Source organism: Pteronotus mesoamericanus, unplaced genomic scaffold, assembly GCF_021234165.1.
Source record: "Pteronotus mesoamericanus isolate MK-2021 breed Mesoamerican mustached bat unplaced genomic scaffold, CSHL_Meso_final scaffold_54, whole genome shotgun sequence".
NCBI classification, from domain to species: Eukaryota; Metazoa; Chordata; class Mammalia; order Chiroptera; family Mormoopidae; genus Pteronotus; species Pteronotus mesoamericanus.
In genome coordinates, this window is record NW_026555321.1 from 42,156,900 (window position 1) to 42,169,376 (window position 12,477).

At 39.7% G+C, this 12,477-nt stretch overlaps 1 protein-coding gene across 2 annotated transcripts in view; it reads right to left on the reverse strand.

Annotated features, from left to right (window-relative positions):
- Positions 1–320: 320 nt before the first annotated feature.
- ACOX2 (acyl-CoA oxidase 2) overlaps positions 321–12,477 on the reverse strand; it is a 29,409-nt gene continuing 17,252 nt past the window's right edge. For both annotated transcript variants that reach the window (XM_054595418.1, XM_054595417.1), the window contains exons 13-15: positions 10,374–10,591; positions 4,123–4,255; positions 321–672 (exon numbers count right to left, since the gene is read on the reverse strand). In XM_054595418.1, coding sequence (XP_054451393.1) covers positions 610–672; positions 4,123–4,255; positions 10,374–10,591 — 414 coding nt within the window. In that variant the 3' untranslated portion in view covers positions 321–609. The remainder of the gene's footprint in view (positions 673–4,122; positions 4,256–10,373; positions 10,592–12,477) is intronic.

The following is a 12,477-nucleotide window of genomic DNA, read 5'->3' on the forward strand; positions in this document are numbered from 1 at the left end:
GAGTCAACTGAAAATGACATGAAAATTGTAGCTTGAGTATATTTGGGTAATTTGAGACAATTATTTCTTTTATGAATTTTAATTTTCTGTGAAAGAGTTGATTTTTAAAAAAGTGATACTTAGTTGCAGTCTTAGGGCTGTACCTTTTATTTAGGTTACACAAAGTATAGGCACTTTTGGAGAAGGATTGTATGTGCATGTGTGTGTCCTTTTAAACCCTTGGATAAATGTGCTATAGACACAAATAACAACTAATGAGTTTATTGGCTTTTGCAAGATCTAAAACAAAACCCTGACATTTAACAAACTATATGCTACAATTGGGTAGAGCTACTGTGTTTTATTGTGGGGAATTTCAAATGTAATTAGAAGAGAGGATAGTTTAAACACCCATGTACCCATTGACTAACATTAACAACTATTCACTCACCCTTTTTCCTCCCATGGATTATTTTGAGGTAAATCACAGATATTTCATTCACTTCAGACCCTCTCTAGACGATAATGACTCCTTAAAAAATATGTATATGTGTACTTTAAAATTTTAATGATATATGTGCCATGCTACCATTATCACATAGTGGTACTTCTTGAATGCTGTTGATTATTTCATAGCTTGGATCTCCAACTTTGTAGCAGTGGTCGCAGATATTTCTCATAGGCAGGGTTCCCCTGTTTGTAGAAAGAAGTGCATTATTAAGACAATATTTCTGCCAGAATTAATAACTTTTAATTTCAAATTAAGTTTTGAATTTCAAAATTAACATTACATAAGATTCTTAATTTTAAAAATTATTTTAAAAATTCATTTTATGTGAACATATGGAGAAACATTTTTTCCAAAGGGCATCTTTCGTTTTCTTAAGCAGATTTTAAATTGTGGATGCAGGTGGCCAATTAAAAAATACAGTTATCATTTGCTTTTGGAATGTAATACATAAAGAACTCAACTCTTTGAGGTTCTTTGAAATTGAACATTAACCATAAACCAAGGAATGAGTAGGTGGAATCAGGTAAGTAATATTCTGTGTCAGAATAGGTTCTCCCTATATTATTTACTTTTTAAAAAAAAAATTAATTTATTTTTTAGAGAGATTGGTGAGCGAGGAGAAAGAGAGGGAAAGGAACCTCTATGTGAGAAACATCGATTGGTTGTCTCTTGCATGTATCCCAACTGGGGACCGAACCTACATCCAGGGCTTGTGCCCTGAACAGAAATTGAACCGGCGAGCTTTTGGCTTGTAGGACAACACCCAACCCACTGAGCCACACTACTCAGGGCTCCCCATTACTTTCTAATATGATGTCTTGATTCATTCCTTCACAGCCCTGTTCTCATCTTTTGTAATATTTGCTTGTTTATTTTTTGCCTATGTAGGCTAAAACTCCTTGAAGACAGTGTCTATTACTCATTCTCCACTATATCCTTAGTACCTAGAATAGTTTCTGGCACATAGTATTTGCTCAGTAAATATGCTGAATGAGTGAATGAATCAGTAGATGTGTTTAGTGGATCTAGCAACTACTTGGACAAACTTTTACAATAGAATAATCGGCGGGGGGGGGAGGATATGATCCTTGTTTTGAAATAATACCCTGTGTTTCCTCCACTGCTTGCATCTGTAGGAAATCACTTAAATATGTGTTCTTGTGGGGAGGGGTAACAGCCTTTTGCTGTTCCCTTTGGAAAAACTGGCTTGAAATAGCGTTCAGACAGGAAAAAAGCCAAAAAAATTACCAGAAAACCAGACACCATGGCTCGACTAAACCATGGGAGAGTGCATCATCCAGTCTCAGGATAAAGCTCATCACTTAACCTTCCCAAACAGAAGAGAGACTGGCTTAGGATTCTGAGACATTTAACTTAGCATAACACCTTTCTTTTGGTGGAACATGTTAGTGAAATATATTCCCATTTGTACTTTTGTGTCACCAAGGCATGTTTTAACATAGCTGTTGTTTTAATTTATTTGAAACCTGTAGTGTACCTTTTTCAACTAGTGCAAATATGTCTTTTACTGCAGTTTCAAAATTATCTACAGCGCGTTAAAAAAATACACTTTAGAAGTGCCATTTTGCTGGTCTCTAGAGGAGCCAGAAATGTAAGATCATGTGGTTATATATTAGCAGTTAACTGAGTATCATTTTAACTAATTGGTAACAGTTCTCCAAGGTCATTTATAATCTCAGTTCCTAAACTGCTTTCATGAAAGAGCCACATTGCTGTACCTGTAACCTTTTTAGCAAAGTAATGGAAGATAGGATGGCAAAGTCTGCAGCACTGTGTATGTACCAGGTTCCTTCGTCTCACTGTGTAGGTCATAAAACCATGTTTATTTATTCCATAAATGTAAAGTGTCTATTCTGATAGATCCTGGAGTTAGGAAGATGGAAGACTCCATCCTTGGTCACAGTGAAGTGGCAGGCAACAAAGAAAAGGGAAAAGTGAAAGGGATGATGTGCATCAGTGTTTTACCAAATCTGCTGATGCTGTGGATAAGTCATGTCCCTCATTTAGATAAGCCTGCCCTCATATAGTGTCCATTCCTTTAAAATAAATATTGTCCATTCCTTTAAAATAAATATTAGAAACAGTGAAAGATTGAGAAAGTCCCCTGTGTGCTTTAGTGAAGATGAGGAGTCAGGAGAACTGGCATGTTTCCTTGTGTCGCTAGTAAAACAGGTTTGAGCTGGGTTATGTCTGCATTTCCTGAGGGTGTCACAGCAAGGTAGGTTTTTCTCTGGGGCACCAAAAGGTATACATTTATCTTCAGACCATAGGAGTTAATCTGGAGTTGGGGGACTGCTATAGTTTTATGCCAGGATTTAGCTTATGCCAGGATTTAAATATTAGAAAGTAAAGAGATCTAAGCATTAGAAAAAGTAAAATAACTAGTGTTAGCTTAACTGTACTAAGCAGTAAATGTATCATGCCTTCTTTAGTAGGTTGTTTCTCTTTCCTTGTAGTTAAAAGGATGCCTTCCTGGAGTCAGACAATGACCAAAATGGATTGGCCTTCTATCTGACAACCATCTTGGGCATAACTGGTTTTGTTATGACTTTAGATGATCCTGTTAAATTAAGCTCTGAAGGGTGACAGAATGCAAAATGTTAAGAGCAAGTCTAACACTATGGTAAGTGTGAATGAAAGCCTGAGAGTTGCCAATTTGATGAGGTGTTAAGGCACCTTTTCTGAAATTTGACCTAAGAGGTAAAAGAGTAAACTTCACCATCTGAAAAACATTTGCATGGTAGAACTTAAAGTAATCTGTTATGTAGCTATAGACTATCTTTGTTTTTATCAAGCTTGTATCAAATCTGCTATTAAACATTAGTCCCTCAAATTCTAAATACAGGGTTTATTTCTTAACTCCAGTTAATGTACTCATTGACTTTCATAACTTTCATAATTCCCAGTGAGGCTCAGAGCAGAAGCTGGGACCCTGACCCTGGACTGTCAGGATTTTATGATTCCTCCCCTTCTGTTATTGCCTTTGAGTTCTCGCATTCTCTTCTGGAACTAATGGGGATCTTTGCTCCATAATCCTGGTAGTTGTCATTCATATGGCATTTCTGGGCTACTGATGACAGTGCAGCAGGTTTCTGTGTTCTAGGATTGTGTTCCTTACAGTGAAGAGGAAGGAGGCATCTCCAGCAGGCAGTCAGGTCTGGGAGGGACCCCCCTACCCCAGTCCACCCAAGCTTTCTATCACCTCTGAATACCCAATTTTATCAACACAGAACTGAGAGTTAAGAGGCTGAAAATGAGATGAGGTATGATTTATCTTATTTGTGTTGATACTTAACAGCCAGTTTGCCTTTATGTGTATAAGTCCTTGGGTGTGTTGAGCCATGATTTAAAGCTTGGGTCTTCCTCCTAATTCCCTTTGTCAAATTCTGAGCAGTGCACTTTGCTGATTACAGTCCAGACTCAGAGTCCCTGCCAGGCCACATCCCCCTCCTGGTTTCTTTTATGTATTCTCAAAATATTTTAAACAGACATGCTATGCCAAGCGGTTTCTAACCTAGTGGGAATCAATTAAAATGGGAAAACATGGGAGGTGTAGTCACTGCTTGTTCTCTGCTTTCTTACATAATTTATAATGTGTTCTACTCAACTACCTGAGTATTGGTTGGTGACTTCTGAACCCAATGGAATAGACGTTCATAGACATTTCCATCATAACAGCCAAGTGCCGAATTTAAACACTGATCTGTGAAGTCGAAAGCATCAGTTAACGAGATGGCATCCTTCCTGAGGGAAAAAAGAAGAGTTTGTGAGTATTTTAGACTACTCTTATGAATCTGATTAATCTCGGATAGTGAATAATGACACCTAATTAGAGGTTGTATCATTATTTACTCTTGAATTTTACTTAGTGTTTTTTTTCCCAAGTTTTAATTTTTGGTCATTTATATGCGCAGCCTAAAGAATCAAGTAGTTCTTTAAAGCTTGTTATTTAAAAATCAGCATATCCTATTCTCTCACCTCCATCTCCAAACTCCCCCATCTCTACCCAGAGGCAGTCAGTTTCAGTTTTTTAACTGATATTTTTGGTTTTTACCTGAATATCTCTGAATACCTTGTTTGTATTTCTACTTCTTGTTTGTTCACTTTTAGATATTATGTGTTGACTCTCCATTACAAAAGATGAGGATTTATTTTTAGCACCCTTCTCACCCCTACCTGTTACCCCCCCACCCCAACTTATGCTTCCTCTTCTTCACCTTCCTACCTCCTAGTTTTGGCCAGACTAATATTCAGTGCTTAAATTATTATGACTGCACATATCCTATATGTTATTTTGACTTTATGTATCCTGTTCACCGCTGAGCCAGGTCCCCACCACATCGCTCCTGTTACAGTGACCAACCTTCAGGCCCACTGTTCTCTCTCCAGCATTGCTGTCATTAATTCTCAGTGATTTCACTGTTGTGTAGATGTGCCTCTAAAACCCAGCTTCTCAGCTCCTCAAATCTGCTGCTCCATTGACCTTGTTCTACAGTCTCCTCTGTCACTCTTTGCCAAGATCATACGCCAGGACTCATCACCAACATCTGCAGCTTCTCAAAAAACCTCAGCCACGTTTCTTTCCCCGACTCCTGTCTTTTTAGCTTACTCACTCTAGTATTTTGACATCTATATTTGTTTTCCTTTCAAGCAACAAAGTGTGTTTTCTTTTAATCTATTGAATGAAATATTTTTAAAAAATGTTCACATGCTTTCCTTCCTTTTTTAGCATAGGATGTAAAACACTAATGTGATTATTTGTTTATACTCTTCCCTAACTCTTGTTACACAAAGCATTTGAGGTGACTGGGATACTGTACCTATTTTAATCCTTTCTGGATGACCCTTTATCATCATTATGAGATGATTTCAGAAGAGCTCTATAAAATTCTTTGACCCTTCTGGCACCTACTACCTATATAATGTCCCTTATCTCCCTTGTGGTCTCACTTTCCTCCTTATCTAGCTGAAAGTTCATGGTTCACATGTTCACTCCCTCAAAAGTATATTCAATAATTTTTATTGCTTTGTCATACTTGTTTGGCAAAACCCCATCCCTCATTATCTTTAATTTTCTGCAGACTTTGTGCCACCACATTTGTAGCCATGGCTGGAAAACCAATACTGACTGGGATAATCAGTGCTCAAGCAGGCCCTTATTGTTGCCCAGCAACTGTATTACATTGGTCTAATTCATTTACTCTTTTCTTCTTAGGTGATTATTTCACATTCTTCCTCAGCCTACAATGACCACCTCTCTATCTCTTACCCAAATGACTTTGCTTCCTATTTCACTGATAAAATAGAAGTGGCAAGAGCATTTCCACAAGTTCCCACCCATTCATTTATACATACAATGCTTTTACTCTTCTTTGTACAGGTCAACTGCCCAGGCTCCCACCTCAGGCCACTCCTTCCTTGTTTACTAGAGAACATGTTCCAGAAATTCAACCTTTCCCCTACAACATCAAAATTCCCCTCTCTACTGGATCATTTCCATCAGGATACAAACACCTGTCATTTCTCCCATCTTAAAAATAAGCTTTAACTCTGTCTGTCTCCATCATCTGTCCCATACCTTTGCCCCCCCTTTGACACTCTTTGAAAGTGTCATTTATGCTTGCTATTTCCACTTCTTTTTGCCTGTTCTCTTGGACTAGATCCGTTCAGGTTTTCACTCCTACCACTTCATTGAATTCCTCTTGTCAGGGTCACCCTATCATCATCTTTGGAGGGGCCCAAGACTCAGTATTTGGGCTTCTTCTCTTCATACACTGACTCCTTGCGATATCTTCTCATGGCTTTAAATACCAACCATATGCCAGTGACTTCCAAATTTTTCTCCCCAGTCTCACCTGCTTATTAACATCTCACTTGATTTCTAACAGACCCTTTAAACTTAATGTTTCAAAACCAAACTCCTGATCTTCTAGACCTTCTCCCATCCAACATGCCCAGACTTGGCCCTCCTATATTCTTCCCCATTTATATTTAATGGCAACCTCATCCTGGCCAAAAACCTGAACTCCTCTCTGTCTGTTACATCCCATATCTAATTGGTCAGCAAATCCTGTTTTATCTTCAAAATATTTCCTAACTTTAACTCCTTCCCACCACCTACAATGCTATCACCCTAGTTCAGTCTACTGTGATCTCTGTTGGATTATTGCAGTAGCCTCCTAGTTGGTCTGCCTGCTTTTTTCCTCTTGTCTCCTCTCCTCAGTCAATTCTTAATGTGGCAGCTGGAATGAGCCTTTAGAAATATGTCAGATTACTTGAGACTGTGTCTGTCCTAGGCTTAGAACCCCCCTGTTCTCATCCAAAATCTTAAAAGCCAAAATCTTAAGTCTTTGCAATGACCCACACCTCCTCCCATGCCCCTCTCAGTGCACGCTTAACTTTCTGACCTCTACTCTCATTCTCCACCTCAGTCACGCACTTCCAGCCTCTGACATTTGTACTTATTCTTTGCTTGGAATGCACTTTTCCCCGCCAGCCACATGGTTCCTCTTACCTGCCCTGCTTCAGATCATTTCTCAAATGTCACCCTGCCTTGGTGGCCTTCTTTGACCTATTTAAATCGTAGTCACCTCCTGTCTGACCCCCAGCATTCCTGATCCCCTTTTCCTGCTATCCTTTTCATCATATCATTTATCATGATTTTAGTAGATTTGACCTATACTTTATGTCTGTGTTTGTCTCTTCTCCTGGGCTGTAAGCATTTGTGCCTTTTTCAATCTGAAACTCATATCCCTCATTTGAGGACCATTTTCTTGAATTATTTTATTAATTATCTGCTCATTTGAGGACTGTTTTCTTGAATTACTTTATTAATGATATGCTCCCTTCTATTTTTCCTGTCTTCTCTCTAGACCTGTTTTTCAAACAATGGACATTTTGAATCAGTCCTCTCACTGTTTTTATTTTTCTCTCCTATTTCTGTTTCTTTTTTGCTTTCTTTTGAGATTTCTGCTATTTTATCTTTCAATCTTTAAGTTGATTTTTCATTGCCACTCTCATTTTTTAATTTCATAGAGCTCTTCTTTTTCTCCATTATTTTTTCAGAAGAAATTCTTATTTTATGGTTATAATATCTCTTCCTAACTCTTTGAAGATATTACCGATCTTTTAAAAAAAGGTTTTCTCCCTGGAGATTCTCTTCTGCAAGTTGCTCATTCTTACTTCATCTCTTTCAGTCAGGGGCTTTCCTCAGGTGTCCAAGCATAGCTAAGAGTGGGGCATTAACCAGCTGATTAGAAGTCTAGGTGTGCTTGTCAATGTGGGGTGACTATGGGGTGAATTGGGTGGACATTGGGGGACGTTGGCATCAGTGTCTTTAGCTGTCTCTCCTTTGGACTGGTCAGATTCTCCAGAGAAGAATCATGTTACCTTCTTCCTGCATGGAACTAGCCTGGCTGCCAGTTTTCTGGGAACCATGGGAAAAGAGGTCTGGGGGAGGGGGTTTATCAGCATTGGGCCTATAAACATTTCCTGGAGCCTCTGTTTTCTGCCAGGTAGTCTCATCCTCAGCTGTGCCTGATGTTCCCTAGTTCACAGACCCTCTCTTTACCTGTCTGCCAGAGTGGGGGTCAAGGAAGGTCTCAAAACTATTTACAGAGGAGGGGAACTAGGGACTCAGCTCTTTCTAAAGTAGACTTTCAACGCATCCTATCAGTCACCTTTACCCCCATTGCCAGAGGAACACAGTTCTGCTATTTTTCAGGCTTCTTTGGTGTAACTTGGTGGTTGTTCCTACTTCTGGGGAATGATTCACTTTTCTCAGGTCTGCTAAGTCACTGTTTGCTCATCTACTTCCAACTTTCATGATTCTTTTCTTCTCTTTCTCTTTGTGGGCTTATGCATTTGTAAAAATCTTAACTCATTTGCTAATGTTTCGGTGAGGTTTCAGGAGGGCACAAAGTAAATGCGTATGTTCAGTCTGCAGCCTTTACCTGAAAGTCCCCCAACTGAGATTTTATGATCACTTAAACAACTAAAAACTATTTGGGTCAGTTAATTACCATTACAGAGAGCTGGTTCTTAGTGCCATTTAGAATAGTGTGCCATCCTTCATTTGTCACCTCAGAAATCTGAGGGTGACTGACTCTGAATAATCAGGGCAGGGAATCGTGACATGGAACTGCGAAAAGCATGGAGTCTGTTACATACCTAATTAATTACCCTGTGGGAGTAGGAAGGTTACTTAGGAACCATAATGTGAGTAAATCAATTTGTGGGTATGATGCCTGCATAAATTTTCTGTTTGCATCACTGCTGTCTTGTCTTGAATTGTAAATTTCTAGAGCCCAGTCAAGGACTTAGAAGTGCTGTTGCAGATAAAAATCATGCTTCCGAGGTGTAAAGGTGATCTTTTCCTGTGTTTAATCGTCACTGCCAAACAGAGCTAGAACATTATTGTCTTCATATGCTTTTAAATGCCAGGCTTTTTGAAAGTTAGTTACAGTTGGGCTTAAATGGTACAATACTCAATTATACTATTAATGGTTTCTGCCACTGGATTCTCAGTCAGATTAGGAAGAGTTTAATACCTGGGGCATAATTGTATCAAATATATTTTTTGATGGTTTAACTGAACATTTATCAACCACCAGTTCTCTGAGGTGCTAATATGGAGTCATAAATGCTATGCAACATGTTGCATACTGTTAGAAATAAAATAATTTGATCTAGTTTTTTCTTTTAACCTTCCTCATGAATATATTATTATTTTTTTAATTTCAAATATCTTTTAAAAAATTATCTTAGTTTTAATGATAATGTGAACTCTTGGAGGTCCTAGGGGGAGAAGTCACACACACGTGTGTTACCCTTTGTCCCCCCAATACAACAGGCATTGTATTTTCTCAGAAAAGGTTGTGTTCTCAAGTTATCCCATTTTTCATGTTATGGACAATGGTGACTAATTTCTATTGTTTAATTTCTGTTTCCTCATATTTTAATTTCTATTTCTTCTAGTACCCTGGTTAGGTTGGGGCTTTGGTTTTGATATTTTTAAATCATTGCATTAGTATGTCATGACCCTAAACTGCACTGCACTAATGTTGCATTTTAAAGCTATTTGTGTTACTGTTTTACAAATCAGTATATGAATTATTAGGTTTTTAAAAAATTTTTGTCATGAAGCTAAGGGAGGATTAAAGTAAGTTTAGTCAACTTAGCAAGAGTTTGCTTAAGCACATTGAACAAAGACAAGAATATATTTGAAATAGACAATAACCCAACCTTCACCTTAACATATGGCTTCAGAGCGCGTGCTTTGGGGTCAGACAGGCCCCAGATTGTACCTAGCTCCTCCTCTGGCTAATTGTGTGATCATGGGCAAAGGACTTAACTCTACTAAGCCTGGATTCCCCCCACCCAATAAAATAGGGAGATTAATAATATCCACTTCAAAGGGCTGTAAGAATTCAATGAGGTGATATATGTGAAAGCTTTTGGCATAGTGCCTGGCATACATAAGTGTTCCATAAACATTAGCTATGATTAGGACTCATTATTATTAATATATATTATTCATATGTAGTAGGCTTCATTTTATTCACATTCGTTTGATGCTATTCCTGTTTCTTGACAGTATTTAAGAAGATTCAGTTGAGGTAGCTAGATAATTCTTTCTTAGGCATTTTTATTTCTGTTTCTTTTTTTCCTTTAAAAAAAAATTAATCCACCGTGGTTTTTGTCGGTGCCATAATACTTGGGTGTAAACCTCTCCAGGACTGTTGCTGCTTTTGCCAGACCCCATTTAGCAAGGCTTTGGAGCTGAAAGTTTTGGAGTTGGAAGTGAACAAAGGGTCTAGGGTTATTTTCTGAAGACTACCACGGTTAAGGGCTAGCCACTCACCGGATGAGGAGGAGCACGTCCAGGTAAGCTGCTCTCACCACATCTATTTGGGCCCCAGATAGGTAGCCGTCATGGAGAAAGTCACCTGCGTTAGACAAGATGCCATGCAAAGCAAAGAGATCACAGAGGTGTTTGAGTGCTCGTTGAATGGCTGGCTCACTGTCTAGTTTCTCCAGCGCTTCCGTAAAACTCTTCACAGTGACATAGTAGCAGTGTGCCTACAAAGACACAAAGATGCATTAGCCTCGCAAGTTCTGGTTTCTGACTCCAGAAGTCATCCTGGAACTTGCCGTGACTGCTGGAATAAGCCTGCTGTGGCCATGTGTTTCCCAGCAGGCTGACAAGCAACTGCCTTTTCTCCTATTTCACTATGAGTCTTACCAGAGCCCTTTTGATAGTATGTGCAGTGCACATGTGCATGTTGGGGGCTGATGGACTCTGGAGCTTGGTCTTTAGTTTTCTCATTTTGCTATGGGCAATTTCAAGTAGGTTTAAAAGTAGAAAGAATACAGGAGAATTGGAGGCTGGCCTGGGGATAGTGGAGGACAGCACCACTTTTCTAAAGAAGGCAGCTACTTATTGTCTGCCATGGTCAGTGCAGTGGGTGTGGGTGTGCGCGTGCTTGCACGTGTGTGTCTTGGGTGAGAAAGGTGGGGTTCTAGATGTACATAAAATTTATCTCAGTTAGAGAGTAAACTCCTTGAGATAGCCGTGCTGGTATTTAGCCCATAGACAACAGTCTGGCTCTGTTAGTAATTAAAATCACCAGTTGGCCTCAGCCAGGTGAGAGGCCCTTCTGCCAGCCAGGCTCCTTCCCTGGGACCCCCTCCTACCCACAGCCCAGCAACTAAAGCATTAATGCCTCACCCAGGCTCTCAGGACTCTGCTTCCTTTAGGCCTGAAATCCTTTCTGATTGGTTGGTGCCCCTGCCCTACTCTACCAAGACAAATGGTAGGATGTCTGAATTCCATGGAGTAAGAGCAGAAAGGAGAACATGTAAAACGGGTCTCAAATGTTTATGTGCCTACGGATTACCTGGGAATCTTGTCAAAATGCAAATTCCAGGATACAGAATGCATACATTCTAACAAGCTCATGCTGCTGGTAGTGACTTTTAGTAGCAGGTTTAGAGTGTCATGGTGGTTCAAAGGTTTTTACCTAAGGAAACAAGGAATGGGTCATTCCAGGCTGGGGAAACTTCATGTGCAAAGGGCAGTCCTTTCAGGAGGCTGTGAGCAATTTAACGAAACTGAAGCACTGGGGTGAAATATGATGAGAAGCATCCAGGTAATGAAGGGCTGTGAATGACAGGTTGGGTTTTATTCTGTGGGAGTCAGGCAGCCACCAATCTTTAACAGGCCAGAGATCTGATCAGGTTTTTCACTTGGAAAGAATCTGCCTTTTCCAGAAAGGCTTCACATGGGTGCTAATGATTTCAGTTTTCCCCCTAGGCCTCTGTTCACAGCCATGCTGGGTTTGCAACATTTGGATGTGGAAGGGGAACAGTTGTACTCTGCCGTCCTTGCTGGGCTCAACAGCCTTTGGTGTTCAGGTTGGATACAGTATGGCAAAACCGGCGACTCACTTTTTTCACCAGGCCCTGTTCCCCTGTTCTAACCTGAGTGCTATATCCTTAAATTCTCAGGGCCTCAGGCTGAGGAATGGAAGGATGGAGAGCCACCTGAGGACCCAGGCATCTTCCGTGGAAACAGGATGTGGACCAGAGAGAGGAGGTGACCTCTACACCTCAGTGAAAGTCTGAGTTAAACTTTCAACACCATGAACTTTGTTTACTTTGGTGTGCATTGATTTAAATCTTACCTCCTGCCTAATCTGGGGGTGGGGTGGATATATACTATTTATATACTAGGTACCTCTCTAAATTTTTAGATGCATTAACCCAATCTTCATAATCTTACAAGGTAGATACTATTATTAGCTCTGTTATGCAAATGAGGAGACTGAGGCATGGAGAGGTATGTTCCTTGCCTAAGGTCACATGGCTGGTAAGTTGTAGCAATGAGATCCAAACCAGGGCAGTCACCTCCAGGTTAAGAGTCTCAACTCTTTTATTAAAAAAGTTAATTTATTTTCCAATTACAG